The sequence below is a fragment of the Amphiura filiformis genome, chromosome 11 (assembly GCF_039555335.1).
Source record: "Amphiura filiformis chromosome 11, Afil_fr2py, whole genome shotgun sequence".
In the NCBI taxonomy this organism is placed as follows: domain Eukaryota; kingdom Metazoa; phylum Echinodermata; class Ophiuroidea; order Amphilepidida; family Amphiuridae; genus Amphiura; species Amphiura filiformis.
Genome location: NC_092638.1, coordinates 61,170,684 through 61,183,633, shown reverse-complemented (window position 1 = coordinate 61,183,633; position 12,950 = coordinate 61,170,684). Strand labels below are relative to the sequence as shown.

General features: G+C 35.8%; 2 protein-coding genes across 3 annotated transcripts in view; both read right to left on the bottom strand.

Moving 5' to 3' along the window:
* The window catches only part of LOC140165105 (T-complex protein 1 subunit zeta-like), a 328,487-nt gene that overhangs the window by 90,370 nt on the left and 225,167 nt on the right, over nt 1-12,950 (bottom strand). The window lies entirely within an intron of this gene.
* The window catches only part of LOC140165102 (beta-1,3-N-acetylglucosaminyltransferase radical fringe-like), a 127,915-nt gene that overhangs the window by 47,740 nt on the left and 67,225 nt on the right, over nt 1-12,950 (bottom strand). Inside the window, exon 2 of the mRNA XM_072188529.1 lies at nt 852-900. Coding sequence (XP_072044630.1) covers nt 852-900 — 49 coding nt within the window. The remainder of the gene's footprint in view (nt 1-851; nt 901-12,950) is intronic.

Sequence of the window (12,950 nt, the reverse complement as noted above, 5' to 3'; positions counted from 1 at the left end):
CCCCTGGCTACGGGCCTGAATAGGATCTATATGCAAGAAGCTTTACTATTTAAGATTGGCAATGATCTCAATGCTGATGACACAGTTCATTTAATAATAGCTCAAGATTATAGCTCAAGATTTAGGTTTAAAGAAGTGGATGAGCATGTTTGCAGCAAACTATTTTCTTGGTGTAAGATAATAAATGCCTAAATTAATGTGTTTAGAATGACCTTAATTGTTGATGATTTTTCTCCAATGTCATTGTAATTACAATTCCATGAATACTTTGTTTTCATCTCTCTAGTTCAAGTAGTTGTTGAAAGATGCATCAAATATCATAAATGTGTCACTGATTGGGAATGGATTCCCAATAATTTTGATTACTAAAAGATGGTTATACAAATGTTTTCTTACAGTGAGCCTTTTATTAATTTCACAAATGCTTTTAACATATTAAGGATGGATCTACACAATTAGTTATTTAAATAATTATTGTTTGCCCATTTAAAACTGACTGATATCTATTACTGCAAAACGCAATATTTTTGTGGCATTAAATGTTTGTAATTTGAACAGAAAGCTCATTTTTGCCGTACAGACAAATCACACAACTGCGCATATTATGTAGGCCTATACACCTCGCAGGATTAGGTTAGCGTGTGCGATTCGAATCTGCTACTGCAAAATCCAAGATGCTGTTACTCACAACTTCAGATGAGACAGACTATAGTGACTGCAGATGAGAATTAAACTTGTTCATTCTAGTGAAACAGGTGCAGTACCTTAATCAGCCTACACCTAAAATTACCATCACAGCCAGGATCAACTGATCCTGAGATAAGACACACTATAAAGGTTTCAATACTCACTTGTTCTTATTCTATACTCCTCATCAAATATATCTGTAAAGAAGTATGTCTGTGAATGAAACAAAGAAAATACAAAACAATGGTTAAACATCATTCATTCTTACTTATCGCAGTTAGGGACCGTTCACAAACACTTCTTATGGGGGGCCTGATGCAAAAAAAATTCATCGCGAAAAATTTTTAGGGTCCCCCTTTAGAGACCTCCAAAATTTCAGGGCCCCCCTTTTTGACATGAAAATTATGGGTCAACCCCATAGAAAAGCATATAAACTCAATTTTCCCAGGAAAATTTGTGGTCATTTTTTTCAGGGCCCCCCTTATGAGGGTCAAAAATTTTCAGGGCCCCCCTTTTTGCATCAGGCCCCCCTAACAAGTGTTTGTGAATGGTCCCTTAACATAGAAAACATGTTGATAACAAATGTAAGGACATAATATCGGCCTACATGTAGGTTTGAGTACAAAAACTCATACTCTGCAGCTTGAGGTCAAATTTTGCACTATGATTGTTTAATTGAGGTTATTGAACTATGCCATTGGGATGATGCTAATGTGGTCCATAGTGTGTCCTGCTGTACCGCTGACTTCTGTGGAGTAATGGTTGTTGGGATATTTTCCCTAAATAAGTATGTTTCTCAAAAGTCTTAAAAAACAAAGGAGATTTATTGATCAGTAATCTAATTTTGGTTTCAATATTTTTCTTCAATATTTCAGAATGAAAAAATCTGAAGTTTTCAAAATTAGGGAGTCCACTTTCTTGTCTACAGTAAAAGACTTCTTTGCCAGTTTTCACAATTTTAGGTTGCCTTAGCATTATTTCTATTAATAATTCTCAAAGTAATTATTTTTCTTTAATTCTGCAGAATGAATCACAGTAAAAAAAATTCTAAAATTTTCAAAATTAGGAGTCCATTCTTGTCTGCAACATTTCTTTACCAGTTTTCAAAATTTAAGTTTGCCGTAGGATATTGCTATTAATAAATTTTGCCTCAAAGATGGCTTCCAAGCATAGTTTTATGTTCATTCTATCACTATGTTTAAATTACAATCCAAACATGTCAATGTCACGACAGCGACACAACCTTTTTAGGAGCGCTATTTATGTCTGAAGCTAATAAATAAACCCTCCGTGAGATCACAAATTTCACCTAGAAATTAAGAAGAATATGATCTCCGAATCGGACCATGCTGACTGTCAAAGCCCATCAAAATATTGCCGTTTTGAATAATAAAATGCTACAGCTGTGCCTATGTTCGTGTAGCATAGCTGCAACTGCCAGCAAATTTGGTTTTTATGAAATTGGGTGAACCATAGGGGTTGGGGTATGGTTGGTATAAGGAAAGTTGATCTTAAGCAATTATGAATATTAGAATCCCATCAGTAACTCAACAGGCATAGATTTCAACAGAGATTTATATCTGGACTTTTAAAGAGAAATATCAAATTGGAAAGATGTGTTACTCTTGTTACAAGAATCGCAGGATCCGTGCAAGAAAGGTTTTTGGTCATCTGGGCACAACCAAGGCATATGGTACACACAGAATTTGGTAGTACAAAATTGGTTTTAAACATTGGACCTATTTTAAGAATATCCTTACAATATACCATTTTCTGAAAAATTCGTGATCCACAGCCTAATCCCCATACTATTTCACAAAAAAACAAATTCTGTCAGATGAATTCATTTAGCAAAAATATCATGAAATTTGTATTTTGTCCAGGTGCACCAGAAATACAGTGGCCTATGGAGCAGTGTTTTGTTTTGCGTTTGTGAGTTATGCATGATTAAAATCATGCATAACTCAAATGCAAAATCGCCGGAATCAACTGAAATTTTGGGAAATCTTTTTTCATGGATATCTACTGAAAAATGCCATAAAAAGAGGATGATGCTAGAATCGCTAAATACTCGTTTAAGGGTCCCATCCCTCTTTGCCCGTCCAATAAGATCTTTTTTTAATACCTAGGTTATTGAAATTAGCACACAAGCTTCCCTCACAAAGGAAAACAGCACCCAGATGGAAAAGTGAGTTTTAATAACTTCCACAACACACACTTTCATTTAGAAATCAATACAAGAAGTACAAGATATGGGCATACATGCACAGAACTGCTAAATGTCAAGAAATTAAATTTATTGCCAAGCAAGGTGTGAAATAATTTCAAAATCATTTGACATATGACAAAATCTATTAGAACTATACTCAATTATTTATTTTTTTCCTACCATTATTTTGTAAAAAGTCCATATATCATCAACAGTTTTGACCTATGATTGAACTCACACTTGTGGGTTCATTCACAAAGGTGCTGCACCTTTTCACTATGGACCACAAGAGCCTCATCCCAATGGCATAGTCCAATAGCCTCAATTACATAATCATGGTGCAAAATTTGACCTCAAGTTGCAGAGAATGAGTTTTTGTACCAAAATCTTCAAAGGTCATTCAATAAATGTACAAATGTATTGGGGTTTACGAACTGTTCCCCTGATAGATGAGCATGTTGTGGATCCTAATGTTTCTCTCCTTTAAACACAAGTCCAACTCACAGATATGTTCCAATATCTGTGGTTGGGACCTGACATAATTACAAGAAAAGGGGGATGTGTAAATGCTAAAAAAACAAAAGAATGCATTAAAAGAAATGCGCTTATTATGTTATTGCTGTTGCGCTACCAAAAAACATTGTGCCCTTTTTTTGTTTGTGAGGGAACCTTTTCCCCATCAGATTTTCAGAAGGTATCCCAACAAAATTGGGGTCAACAATTTCTCATTTTCTGTCAGCAAACCCCAATGTTCATGATTGCTCTCAGCGTAGCCAGCATTTTTTCAGAGGGTGGGCAATGGGGGGTGGGGAAAGGCAAGTTTCGAGGGGGGTGCAAACTTTGACAAAAATGGGCTAAAAGTACAAAAAAGCCTAAAAATCTTAAATATCAGGTAGTCAGCATCCCACAGGGGGGCAAGACTTCTCACATGGGGTCAGATTCCCCCCTTTGCCCCCTGGCTACACCACTGGCGGCCCTGTAACTAATACGCCTATACACTCTTTTTGAAGGGGTAGGGTGTAAACGGCATACCACCATGCTATTTGTGCATGTGAATGTATTAACACAACTCCATACACATGACTTGTTACGTGCCTAAAAATAGTTATCCCATTACTGTAATTGGCTTTTAATATTGAATGAGTTTCCTATGCATGCATATTTAGGGGAAAATAATGTGCAAACCAGAAAACCAATATGTAATATACCTGTGTATTTTATGCTTACACACACAATTATTATGAATTCATGATGTGATCAAAATTGCCCTTAGGCTACCAAATATGGTACAATAATTTCTATACAAGGAAAAAATATATAGTTGACATTGACAAAGAGACATATTGACATGTTTTTTTACAGTGGATAGTAATTTAATATTAAATTGGCTCATACCCCTTGAATAGTGTGAGTGAAGCATGAGACAGCACAGATCTTGAGCAATTTGTTAGCTCCATTTTGTGGGCTTATTTTAATGTTTGAGTCAATAATGCTAAATAAAACATGGGTTGGAGATCCCATAATGAATATCATATAGAATGTACTCACAATATACATTGCTATAATGAAAGCGATATTCTGGAATCAGTCATGTTCTACATTATCGGTCAATTTTTGTTTTTGCTGATTTATGCCTTTGGAGGTACACTATTTCGGTCTCCATTCATGACAATTCAGTATGGAGGATATACCATTTACCTTATGCACAGCAGGGCTATTCCCAGTCTTTAAAGTCATATATTGTAAGATTTGGCACGCTTTCGTTGGCTAGGCCAGCAGTAGACCCGTGGCTAAGTATCGCTGACCTAGTGCTTGGCATACCAGGGTCTCGGGTTCTAATCCCAACAAGAGCAAACAACTTCTTTCTTTCTTTGTTTTCTCTCTTTATTCCTTCCTTCTTTCCCTTCAAGTTGCCAAAAAGCCATTGGGGCGTTAGGGTTAATAAACTAAAACATACCCTGCAAAAATTAAGGCTTTTTTTGTTTTACCTATTTTTTTCTGCTCTGAAAATAAAAGTGGTAGGCCTATATCTGTGTTCAAATCTATTTCTTATGGAAATGTTGCAATACTAAAGTACAAAACACATTCAATACACCTGTTGGATGTGAGTAATGATCTAGACCAATTTAATAATAGGTCTAGAACCACAATAGTCTACAACTAAATGACTACACTGCATTTGAACTTGATCCATATAAATGATCTAGTTAACAATAATTCATGATATTGGAAGTTGAGGGTACTTTTTATTTAACTTTTCCCTATATATGCACAATTCTTTGGAACCAAACTTAAGAATCACCAATTCTATTTTCTCAGAAATAGAGTTCTAAAATCTTCTCAATGGAACCCTCAACAGTTCTGTAAACCAAAAATGTTCTTTAAAGATCATCAACAATGGTTCTGCAAAGTGTTAAGAACATTAAAAGGTTCTTTCAGTTTAAAGCACTCTTTTTCTTGAGGGTTCTTTAAGGCCTTTATATTATAACCTTTATAAGTGGATGGATACTATAAGACCATGTTTTTCCAAGGAAAAGAACACAATTTGATTTTCATAATGTAAGGCGGTGAAAAAAACAACTGTTCTTCGGGCCCAACAACCCAGAATTTGCGTTTTGGAGATTTTGAAAAATTTTCAGACGTTTTGAGGCCACATTTTTTTAATTTTGGCTGAAAATATGTTTGCAAAAAATGTTCAGATTTAGATCAGCACAAGCTTGAGGCAGTAACAAAGGCACCACTGACAGCCGAAACATTGGCCTACATCTCAATATAGCAATTATTATATTCAGTTCACCCATGGCAACGATCCAGTTTTTCCAACATATAAGACTATTCATCATCCTGATGAGTGAATGCTACATAAAAGAACATGCTCATCTATCAGGGGCAGTTCTTAAACCCCAATACATTTGTACATTCATTGAATGACCTTTGAAGATTTGGGTACAACAACTCATACTCTGCAACTTGAGGTCAAATTTTGCACTATGATTATGTAATTGAGGTTATTGGACTATGCCATTTGGATGAGGCTATTGTGGTCCATAGTGTCTAGGATTATGAAAGGAAAATGTCTTTCTTGTCTAAATTTGATACAAAAATCCCACATCAATCATCATGTATGTGATCGCATATAGTTCAAACATGGCGTATACACCTACTAGTGACTTAATAGCTTGGGTATGTAGGTCTACTTTGGATATGTAAGCCTAAATTTATTCATTTCAAAAGGAAGTAGTATTAAAGGAGATATCCGCCGGATACCCACAATATTTTGTCATGTTTTTGTACCATTATGTTCAGTTTCTAGTTTTCGGAGTCCCAAACCACAAAACTAGAACTATCTGAAATGAGGAGGACAGAGGCATATTTGCCTATATTTGCCATCCTAGTGTGAAGTCAAAGTCAATCATCGCCAGGTCATCTGGTTCACGCTACCTGTGTTCAGAACCACTAGCAAAATGATCACAACACACATCAATAGTTGCTAACAAGTGTGCGAACCAAGTGTGTGAGCCACTAAAAATTACGGTATGACGTATTCATGCACGATGGTGAATAATATAGGCCTAGGCCTATACATTATCAAAATCACTGCCATTCATTGGGAGCTGATACATAAAACATATTTGCCCCCCCCCCCCCAAAAAAAAAAAGGCAATATTACTTCTTGACACTGCACTTTTAGGATCAGAAAAGATCGTACACTTCCCGCAATACATTCTTTTCATTTCAATTCTCTGTACTGGTTTAATATCCATTGCAATATGGGTCAAATGAACAGCACATCCAGATCTTGCACAATATATTTATTTCTCGACCCATGTTTATAGCCAGTCGATTCTCAACATGAAAACAAAGGTGCACAAAGTAATAGGAGTGTTATCTGCTAGATGTATCGTCATTTATGGCGTTGTCTTTTTTAAAGACAGTTCTTGTTTCAGATATAGCATTTTTAACTGCAAGACAAGATCTCATTAACTCTCTGCACGCGGATGTCGACTGCAGACGACAAGTGCCGATTTTTCTTTAAAAATACAAAAATTTCATAATTGTGAATTCTCATGACCATATTTTGAATTAGCATGCAAAATACATCAAAATGAGTACAAACAAGCCTAGTATTGTATAGTTCATCAGTATTAAAAATATTAAAATATTTTCAAAAAATATCTCAAAACTTGGACATTTTATTTCGAAGCCTACATGTATGGCTAGCACAAAGAACATACCGTACTGACGCGAGTATAGTCCCACCTTCGAGTAAAGTCCCACTCCAAAATTTCAGAAATTAAAAAAAAAAAAAAAATTGTTTTTTGTTTTTTTGTTTTTTTAAGTTGTTTATTTTTTCGGCTTTGGAGTGTCCCTGGACCTAGACCTAAATGCTAGGATCATTCATGGTTGAATAAAAAAAAAATTGGAATTTTTCACTGTGTTTTGTGTTTTTAATATGAAAATTGATACTTTGTATTCATGTCATACTCTATTAATGATATCAAAATGCATTCAAATTCAATGCATTTTGATATCATTAATAGAGTATAGTCCCCCCCCCAATTTTGAAAAATGGGGTGGGACTATACTCGGGTCAGTACGGTACTAGTAAAATAAACTGGAGGACTGGCAACACCATGAGCCACAAAACCAGTAAAACCTGCAAAATATACTCAGGAATGATTTCCAAGATGGTTCCCATACACAACATCATGTCCTGGTCAGGACACCTCCCTGGGGAGGACTAGTGAGTGGGTTGCCAAGTGTTTTATGACCATCAATGCAAACCTGTAATATCCTCACTGTCATAACTTGGCATTTTCACTATATATTTTGTAAATGTCATCCCTGTTTCATGATGGGAATTCTACATGGATCCATCAATTGCAATACAATTTTATGGTTTTTATGAGCATGATAAGGCCATGTTGTTTTGATTTGTTGGTTGTATTCCATGATTTGACCCAAGTCTGTGCTGTTATTGAACATCATTAATGGCCTACATAATTCATAAACATGTTCTACCAGTTTCATAAACATGTTTACAAAAATGTAAAACAGGAGATGTTACAAAAATATATAGCTGGATAATGTTACACATCTTGCCACAATGGCAGTATATCTCTACAATCTTTTTAATATAAAGAAAATATTGACCATACATTTACTGTTTTGATATTACATACAATTATCTCATCTCTGATATGACAAAGTTAGGGAGGTCCAACAAGCATTGCTCAAAAGTTGCCCTCAGTTGTGGGGTGTGAGTTTTTGTACCCAACACACTCAAAGGTCATTCTATGCATGTAGAAGCCTATTGGGGTTAAAGAACTGTGTACTGACAGATGAGCATATAATTATTTGAGATCTATAGTGATAAATGTAGGGATATTTGCCATACACAATCATAATATCAAGTTCAAAGTCCAGGAATCTCTGCACTCTAAAGATCTGTTAAACACTATGACCCCGTTTACACAGAGAGAAGTCGACTTCAATTGCGACATCGAATTCAGATTGCGACTAAGGATTAGCATAAATTATTTCTTGACGGGGTGTTTACACGGTAGTCGACTTCAAAACAAATTGTGAATTAAAATTGATTGCCATCACTTGCTCATGTTTCAAATTACCATTATGAAGCCGACTTCTAATTACGTGTTCGTTTACACTGCAAAAGTCGACTTTGAAGTCGACTTTGAATTCGACAAATGTTGCTCCGGGTCATCATTTGAAGTCGACTTCTGATGTCGAATTCAAAATGCGACGACCCTGTTTACACACAAATGAAGTCGAGTTCAAAGTCGACTTCAGGCTCTGTGTAAACGGGGTCTATGTTTTATTTCATGCTACGATATAAATGACAAAAGAACATTATTTTGAGCCCAACAAGTTTTAAATGAGTAAGTAAATCATCAAAATGAATCAGGAGAGCTTTGTCAGTGGACGATGAACGATTTTTTGTTACAAATTTGTCAACAATTATCAGTCATGATGGTTATTTTAGGCATTTTTTTAATGTTGTTTCTAACCATTTATGTATTATGCCTACATATGCAAGGCAAATGTAAACCAATACTCAAAAGAACTTCACAAATTTGCAAGATAATCATTTGTAAATGATGAGAAAAGAATATTTTTGTTAATTTGGCTTTTTCATATAGACCAGTATTTTAATAATACCTAATTTAATATGCAACTGAACAAAATTTTATTACCTTTATTCTGGGTGGTAGACCAGTGATTTTTATGAACTGGAATGTGAAATTAGGCAAAATTTATTATTCCATTCCTGAAATGTAAATTGGGTCCATAAACATTTATTGCTGGTCTTTTCAAATTGTGGGTTTTGGGTCAAAGTTGAGAAAGGTTGGATACAGTGATATGTGGCAAAAAGGTTGTATTTCCTGGCTATTCAAAAATAAGTACCCTGTAGAGCTGGGTCCCGGGGATTACTCCCATTGTGGCCTGTACACCATCCACGATAATCAACTTTTCAAAAGCACCCTAAACAAGGATTTAACCCTTGGCTAAAACGATACCCTAAACAGGTAACATGCGCCTGTTTTCCCACCCTAAACAGGGATTTTTTTTCAATTTCATACCCTAAATTTAATTTCCACGTATTAGCCATTGCAATTTTGCTACCCTTTTTTCCAATGTTTCATGTTTTATCGCGGATGGTGTACAGGCCACAATGGGAGTGACCCCCGAGACTGGTTTTTTCATTCCCTCAAAGATGAATCAAAATTGGCAGAAAATTTTTTGGCCCAAAAGATCTTGATGGCAGTTTCCCAGTTTTGTATATTTCAGCCGCATCAGAAAAAGATGGGAGTAGAATAAAATAGTTAGAAATAAATAAATCACTTTGTTTGCAGAAGAAGAAACAAATCTATAAAGTTAAGCCCACCCATGCCAAATAGTACATCTTCCATAATAGCCCTCCACTAATCAAACACTTCTCACAATGATGTTGACATCCATGGGAGGAAATTGATGAAGTGAGTACTTCAATGATGGATGTTGATGTAGCCAGTGATTTGTTGGTATACAACCGTGGGAAAATTGCCCTGACAAGCTCCTCTGGAGGATACAGGGATGCTTCAACATCATTGGAGGATGGAAATTGGAGGTATCATCTCTACCACCATAGGTATGTCCACATGGAGGACTTTTAGTTTTCCCTAAACTATTTTATCCTCCAAGAAATTTAGGGGATTTCATGATTTCCTTGATTGATCCTGGAGTGGTTCACAGTAGTCTTCCGGTTGACATCATCAGCCATTGCGAAACTTTAACGTTTTAAAAAGGATTCTGGGTTTCAATTGAGTCGTGTGAACACACACTCGGGAACTGACTTAGGAATCACAATTCTTAAGTATACGCCAATCCTCAAGAATTCAATGATCATCTGAACAAACTACTATATAATAGCATTAACTTCTTGCAAAACTGAAAAAGCAATATTGTTATTTTGGCTCAATTGAAAGAAAATTATTGATATTTTGCTTTCCCAAAAGGATGGATTAAAATTGCTTTTTTTTTCAACAACTCAATTTTATTTTATTTATTGTACATGTTATAAGGCTAGCTCTTTTTTAGTATCTAAATATAGACATATTGATAGAATAAAGAGCTTTTAGTTTGATGCAAGCCAGAAAACAAAATTGAAAACTATCTGTAGAAAATTGCAATAATGACAAATACCAAAAAAAATTGACATTTATTGGACAGGTAAATAAGTGTCTGTTGAAGATTATTTGTGAAATGATCTGACCAAAGTTGGCAATAATGAAAAATATTGGTTAAATGCAGAATAATATGAAAATGGCAATGCTTAAACATTACATGGGCTTACGTATGTACAGGGTGTCCCAAAATTAGTATGCATCAAAGTTGTGAAGTTCTAGTTAACATGATTGATCTTTCCATAACATATCATGAATTCATGTACCTTGGGGCTTGAATAGAAAAGTGCAATCATGGACCCTGGTTCCAGGGTCCATGGTGCAATTATGTCATGCACTGAAAGGCAGTAGCTTGGAGGGCTTGCAGAAAGTTTAACAAAATCTGACGTTGACTCTCCTCGCTTTGGCTGTTTGCTTGAGTCAGTACTTCTCTACAGACTACAGTTGTGAAACATAGATTGTCACACTAAAAATTGAAAAAGATTGATGGTTGCTACACCTGTAATAAGTCGAGGACAAAGGGATCTTCCAAAAATCTGCCTTAAAATCAGGCAGAGGAGAACCAGATTTGCAGGACATTGTTCCAGGGTTAGAATTTTGTTTAGCAGTGTGAGAATTAATCTTGATTCTTGCAGAATAAATTTGCGGGAATCATCCAAATCAACTTCCAAACCAAAAGTCTGCCAGACAACAAAAGTTTGCGAGAATCAATTCACGCAAATCTGTTTACGAGAATCTCTGGGAGAATCGATTCTCGGATTCTTGCCGAAATTCTGATCGTGTTATCGGAGTGAGGAGCAGGAGCCAGTGGCCGAATTGGTCCACTGGATACCAAAGCATGGGAAAAGGAATCCTGGAAGACCAGCCCTTACATGTACTATACCTACATTGACAATAATATTGCCCCCATCAAGAAGGACACCCAGACAGGGTCTAATTCTGCATAAAACCGGACAGCGTTATTTCTATAGATCTGCTGCGCATTCAAATTGCATTGTATTGCATCGTAATTTCATTTGTGTCTATGCTAATTATGTTTACACAATATGAACTCACGTGTTTTCAAGCAAATTCGCCGATAATAGGTGATCAAAAGCGATCGGAATGTTACAAAAGTACAGATCGCATTCAGCTTACTTCATATGAGATGATCTTTGGAAAAATACGGCATAATTTGTCTTGGTGTTTGCGGAATGCCATGCAGTAAAATATAAATACGTTGCGGCAATTCATGATTGACAACTAACAATCGGTGTGTCCTTCGTATCCTCCACTGTCAATTTCTTATCCACTCACTAATCCTCACAAAAGCTTTGTGTTGATTACGTAATGTGTGGAGGCAAATTGCAATAAGTACAATGAAATAATGAGTAGGGCGGGCTCGAGGCGGGTTTCTTCTTCATCTTACGTAACAGTATTGTTCTCCAAAAAACCCGGAAGCTTGTCGTTTGGAGCTCTAGCTGAAATACAGCAAGATAATGTAAGATAGTAAATGTAAACCTGTATTTTAGCTAGAGTATCTCGAGCTAAGGACACCAGACCTTTGGAAAGCAAATTGTGGTTCAGGGAAAATAACCAACAAAGGTGTAGGCAAAAATACACAACAATGAAAAGAATACCTAGATATTGTTGAATACATAATAGGGTGAGTGGCATTTTACTGGTATAAATCATTTCATGAATCTGTATAATGGATGTCCGCATTGTGAATTGATAACCAGACTGTGAACATAGCTACAAAGAAATGATCTATATTTCAGAAATCAAAACACACATAATAAATCTAGATCTGGATAATGTATAATTAGGATTATGCCATTCAGATATCGAGACAAGATAGCAGATTCATAATAGAGTCATTGGAGCCAAGTTGGTCAACAACCATGACAAGACATTGACTTCAATTCTTCCTAACCTAAAACTAACTGACTACACCAAGCCATGCGTGTCTTCATTCAACCCTTGTTCATTTCAATCTGAGGACAAGGTTGCAAAAAAAAATTCAGCCCAAATCATGGGTCAAATAATTGAAAAGTCGCCCAATTTTTCTCTTAATCATTGGTTTCTATGGGACAGGAAAGGAATCTACCCAAAATCGTAAGAGCAATTGTCAAGAAGTCACCCAATTTTTGTCTTTTCCATTGGTTTCTATAGGACAAGAACATGTCAAAAGTTGTGGGCAAAATCTTCAAAAGTCACCCAATCAGGTTACCAAATAACAACCCTATCTGCTATATTCCCAGTGACTGACTGCAGTGCATGTCGTCCATTCAATCTGAAGAGTCAATGACTTTACTGAAATAATTCTTAAATTGAAAGGAAGGATATGCAAAACAAATCACCTAGACAATGCACCAACAAACACACAA